The sequence below is a fragment of the Vombatus ursinus genome, unplaced genomic scaffold, assembly GCF_900497805.2.
Source record: "Vombatus ursinus unplaced genomic scaffold, bare-nosed wombat genome assembly UNPS02014833.1, whole genome shotgun sequence".
NCBI lineage: Eukaryota > Metazoa > Chordata > Mammalia > Diprotodontia > Vombatidae > Vombatus > Vombatus ursinus.
The window spans coordinates 3,851,043-3,857,042 of NW_020954611.1; the positions used below are offsets into that span (position 1 = coordinate 3,851,043).

At 37.9% G+C, this 6,000-nt stretch overlaps 1 protein-coding gene across 1 annotated transcript in view; it reads left to right on the plus strand.

Moving 5' to 3' along the window:
* Nucleotides 1–5,705, plus strand: part of LOC114026188 (deleted in malignant brain tumors 1 protein-like) — a 134,388-nt gene extending 128,683 nt beyond the window's left edge. Inside the window, exons 23-26 of the mRNA XM_027839815.1 lie at nucleotides 1,680–1,897; nucleotides 3,307–3,624; nucleotides 4,336–4,377; nucleotides 5,515–5,705. Of these exons, the coding sequence (XP_027695616.1) occupies nucleotides 1,680–1,897; nucleotides 3,307–3,624; nucleotides 4,336–4,377; nucleotides 5,515–5,705 (769 nt within the window). The remainder of the gene's footprint in view (nucleotides 1–1,679; nucleotides 1,898–3,306; nucleotides 3,625–4,335; nucleotides 4,378–5,514) is intronic.
* The last annotated feature ends 295 nt before the right edge of the window (nucleotides 5,706–6,000 follow it).

Here is a 6,000-nt window from a genome sequence, read left to right on the forward strand (position 1 = left end):
TCACTAAGGATACAAATTTTTAAAAAATCAAACACTCCCTACTACCAAGGAGTTTACATTCTAATAGATGAGACTACAAGTTTTTTTAATTATATAGGAAATAGGAAGACAACCAATTGAGGTTAGTTGAGTAGGGGAATCACATCATCAGAGCCATGCTTAAGGAAAGTTACTTTGACAACTATGTTTGGATAGACTGGAGTAGGGAGAGATTTGAGGCAGGGAAACCAATTAGAAGGCTATTGCAATGATCTAGATGAAGAGAGAGGAGGGCCTGAACTAAGGGGCAAATCATCATCTTTCCCTTCTGAACCTGCCTATTACTGTCAAGAGCACTACCATCCTCCCCGTCACCCAGGCCAGGCAACCTACGTGTCATCCTCAACTCCTCTGTTTCTCTCATGCCCTCATATCCAATCTGTTGGCAAGACTTGTCCATTTCACTTTCATAACATCTCTTCTATATGTCCCCTCTTCTCCTCTGACACCACCACCACCCTCTGGTGGTGGTATCTCCCCATTCCAGTCCGTTATCCTCTCATTCTCTTAGCTGCCAAAGTAATCTTACTAAAGTGAAGGTCTAGTTCTGTCTCTCTCTCTCTCTTTCTCTCTCTCTCTCTGTCGCACACACGCACCCATGCGCATGCACACACACACATATGCATGCGCATGCACCCCACATCACATCACACCCCTATTCAATAAACTCCAATGGCTAACTATTGCTTCCAGGATCAAATGTAAAATCCTCTATTTGAAATTAAAGCCCTTCATAACCTGCCCCAACCCCATCCACCTTTCCATTCTTCTTATACCTTACATCCCTCCCCACCCCACTCTGTGATCCAGTGGCACTGGTCTCCATACTATTCCTTGAACAGAACACTCCATATCTCTACTGCATTTTGCAGTAGAATCTTATAATGTTCTGGCATGTCCTACAGTGATTTGGATGTGTGTTGTATCTGATTTAGAATGTATCCCCTAATATGTAACAACTATATACACTAACCATTTGAGAACTCAGCCTGCAAAAGCAAAGTTCCATCTCTTTCATCAATATTTTTTTAAAGAAATGAGAAAAGAAGATACACCTTATTCCCTCTCATTTCTTTCAAAATAAAATTACATCTTATCCCATATGAATATGATGAAACAGTAAATAACATAATAAATCTTTACTTTCACTTTCAAAACCCATCTTTCTGACAATTACCAATTCTTTCAAAATGATTTCCTCAAGAGCAGCCACCACATTGCAAATGAGTTCCATCTCTCTTTTTCCCCTGCTGTCATTTTAATTTCAGTACCTAATTATTTGCCCTATAGAAAGTCTGAGAATACTATTGTAAAATATTATGTAGTGCACATTATTATTCCTTTATGATGCTGTGTGATTGGTAAATGGTGTAGCTGGTGATAAAGTTCTGCTCTGAAAGCTTTTGATTTGTTTTAATAATGTAACTATGATCATTGGGCAAAGAAAGTGAAAGGCCCTGAACACAAAAAGATGTTTTTAAAAGGTAGCTAATGCCATATATCTTAAACATATGATTTTAAACTCAAACCAAATCTTCACTTCAAATAATCTTGAGTGTTTTGTCTATGTTGCTGCTTTGCTTTAAATCTGGAAGGTTTTTACAAGGTGGGTCTGACTAATCCTTTGGTTACCTTCTCAGATTGGAAGACATCTATGGCTGTCCTTACGATTTCATTGAAATATTTGATGGGCCACAAGTGGCCTCTCTGTCCGTGGGGAGATTCTGTTCATCTGTGGCATTCACCTTTTTCTCTTCTTCAAACATCATGACGGTTGTGTTCAGAAGCGACTCTATGATCACCAACACAGGCTTTTATGTGATGTACAATGCTGATAGGCAAAATGAGCAGGAAACAGGTAAGTAATTTAAATTGAGTGCTTTGTTTTTAAAAGAAAATCCAGGGTGGAAAGTCCTCAGTTTTCCAGAACCCATCATTTAAATCCAATCTGATCTAACAGCCTCCTTATCAGCAAAACTTGGAGATTCATTCTCAAATGGCATCTTGCCTTTATTTCTGCTCACCAACAAAGAGGATATTGCAGGTTGACACAGGCCACTTGGATAAGTCTTTGTGACCTGAAGGAGGATATAAATGGTTTCCTACCTTGTTTCCTGAGGAAAATGCCATTCGTGCCAAGTCCTCCTATAGCTCCAAGTCTACAGAAACCCACTATGTGAAAGCTCTTCCAAGTGATGAGTGCTGGAACCATATCTCCCCCATTAGTAAAATCCATGTTCTCCTAGTAACTGAACTACATTCTGGCTGATGTTCACCTAGAGCCACATTCATGACCAATAAAAGCAGACAAGTCAAAAGTTTTTTTCTGTTTTGGGTGAGCCATGATACATAAAAATGGACACGGAGGAAGCAAGAACCAGTTCCTTCATTGTTATTAAACTGTGAGCAGAATGGAACATTAAGCATACATTTTATCAGTTGAAGAGCTACATAAGATACCGATTGGAGCACCACTAGTTCTTTCGAGCCATAAGGTATCATTAACTTGGGAAGCATGTTTAGAAATACTGAAATACACCAATGGACCCATGATCTTATTAGTGTTATTCCCCCCAGGGATTCAGATGGCAAGCCATCCATGCCAGCCCATGCTGTATAACTCTCATCCAAATTCTCCCATAAACTCATCACAGGTGATCCACCTAGTATTCTGATGGCCTTCCTTACAAATGTTTATAAATACATAACATGATATCATCTGTTTCTCACCAAAGTTAAAAATAAGTCCAGGTTTACATAACCAGCATGGATCAAATTAGAATGGAAACAATGCAGTCCATTTTATTTGCTGAAGTCCATCTTACTGTTGCTCAGTAGGCAATTAAGTATTTTAAGGAGACTTCACTGGGCAATACAACCATTTATATGGACCAGAATAAATATGGAAATCAAAGTTTTTATTCTTTGAACCATATTTCTCCTCTGTCTCAACTGTCTAATATTTGGGGAATGAATGAATACAAATTATACTGGAATCTTTCAGCTATGAAAGAGAAATACTCATTGAAGGAATAAGGATACCAATTATTAAGTGACTAAAACAACCCCTGAAACAACATTTGCTAATAAATATACTTCTACAGTAGTATTGAGGTACAACCATGTTTTGGTATTTATAGGGGAAACGCATTTTAATATAGGAAGATATTGAAGATCTCTTGTGTTACACTGATCTGCTTTATTAAGTGTAATTCATTCATTACGTGAGATTTCAAAAGTTCACAGTTAAAATTGCTCTGTGTTTAGATGAAGGAATGGAGCTGCGCCTTGTTGGTGGTTCTGGGAGATGTGCAGGAAGAGTTGAGGTTCATTACCAGGGTACCTGGGGCACGGTGTGTGATGACCTATGGGATCTGAAGGAAGGAGAAGTGGTATGCAGGCAGCTCAAGTGTGGAAAAGCCATTTCAGCCCCTGGGGAAGCTCACTTTGGACCGGGCTCAGGAAGCATTCTCTTGGACAACATACAATGTGCAGGAAATGAGAACTATCTTGGACAGTGTGCCCACTCTGGCTGGTCTCAGCACAACTGTGGTCATAATGAAGATGCTGGAGTTATCTGTTCAGGTGTACATTCTTCTCTCAACATTCCTGACCCTAGTATTCAAATTGGATACATCCTACTGATAGCTGCAAAGATATAACAACAGAAAACAGCAAGAGAACAGTGGCCTATCTTGGTGGGGAAAAAAAGGCAGCCATCTCACAGGAAAACTGGACCAGGGCCATAAAATTCAGTTGTTCCGATTTACAGAAACAATTCTATGTAATAATAATAGCTTACATACATATATGTATATGTAGGAGAAAAAAAAGAGATGTATATGTGTGTGTATACACATATACGTGTATGTGTATATATATATATACATATACACAGATACATATGTATATATAGTGCTTACTATTTTGTATACATTTTTTCATTTGATACAACCATCCTGTGAGGTGGTTATTTTCAATCTAAGCGAGTAAACAAAGGTTGAGAGTACTTAAGTGATTTGCCTAGGGTCACAAAATTAATGAGCATCTAAGATGTTATTTGAACTCAAAACTTTCTAACTTCAGATCCTGCACACTGTCTGCTAGGCTATGGAACTTCTCTAGTTGCCTGTTGGAGCTTAAGATTTAGGACTTGGAAATACAAGCATTAATGTTCAACAGATACTAAGTCCAGTTCTTATAGGCATGGTCACCATAGCAAGAGTTTCTTATTAATTTTTAAAGTGCAAGTAGAATTTTCCTTAATTTTTTTGTTTTCTTTTTCTATATAAATAGATGCTGAAAATTTGATGCCAGGTGTGATTCCTACACCTCCAGGTATGCCAAGAGCTCTGTAAGAATCCTAGTTATCCTCAGCAAACATTTTTAAATACCTACTGTGTGCAGAGCACCAAGTCAGGCACTGAGGAATGGGGATGTATCGATTATGTTTTTAATAAATGCTAATTTTTAGTCATAAAAAAGAACCACTTAAGTATTATCCTTCCCTTGAATTTCAGATGGGATTGTAGAATCAATGTAATTCTCACCCATCAAGGAAATATACAAGCAACTATAGCATCAGTAAATCTCGGAATTTAGCAGAAATCAATAATGATTGACTTTTGTGACAGTCTTTTGATGCAGTTTCTTCACTTGGTTGAATCATTTATAAATCAGGAGTAGGACTTTCTCTACTGGGAAAACATCAAAGGCATCAAAACATTGAAATCAATAGTAATAAGGATTCTGACTTGCATTTAAATGCATTTTGAAAAATTTCTAAACTTTTCCTGTTTTTTTTTCCAGTTCTACCAGCAACTATGCCCAAAAGTAATTCTCCCCTTTTGAAAGTCTGTCACTTCCCTATAATGTCATTAGTTGAATTCACTATTTCTATAATCCTTAAAAGCAGGGTAGATTTTCTTCTTCCAACAGTAATTCAGTTGGCAATTATGAGGGCAAAGGACTGAGTGAATTAAAATGCCCCGAAAAATAACTTCCCTTGCATCACCCCCCTGTCATGAAATCTAAAGTTGATGGTCAGGTAGGGGATAATTTTACATGGCTGGAGGTGGAGGGGAGGTGTGGGAGGGTGGAATAATTCTGTATAGGATTGGTCTGCTAGGGCTAAGGATTAAGGACACTCAATGTGGAGAAGAAGGTAACTAGTACTATGGCATACATGCTATCTCAGTTCACGAGCACGTCAGTCCAGTATCAAGGTAACATAACATTTCCATTTTTAGGGTACAATCTCTGTGACTAACCATTTCTGTCCTACACATACACACACACACACACACACACACAGAGGCTTTTTATATCTGTCCTTGATTTGCATACCAAGATTCATAACTAAACCATCTTCCCAACTTGCCAGTTCCCAAACTATGAGGTAGAATGAATGTTACATGTACCTATCCCACTTTCCCTTGGATTCTTTGTGGTGAAAATATAAAAAGTGTGTAAAAGTAAAACCTGACTTCCTTTTTCCTCTTTTTGTAGGAGGAAGTAACTCTTGTGGTGGAGACATCTCAAAGCTTTTTGGTTCATTTACTAGCCCCCGGTATCCTAAACACTATCCCACAGATATAGAATGTGTGTGGGTCATACATGTGAAGGAGAAATTCCGCATAGAACTTCAGGTCCCCAGCCTGAAGTAAGTAAACAACCTAAACCATCACACCTCCAATATCCAGATTATACTAGAATCGATACTTTTATTAAATACACCTGGATTTTTCCTATGAGAAAGATTTTTTTTTCAAAATTTCAGTTGGCTTTTATCTAGAAGTTCTAGAAAAGGAGATTATTTTGCCCTTATTTTTGCATAGTTTACCTAATTAACTTTTTTTTCTCTTTACAACTTTTCCATTTTCGTTTCTCACCCCCATCTCCTAGTAGTACTTAGTTTTCCTTCTGACTTTATCTTCCCAGACTTTATCACAGTAAACTTCC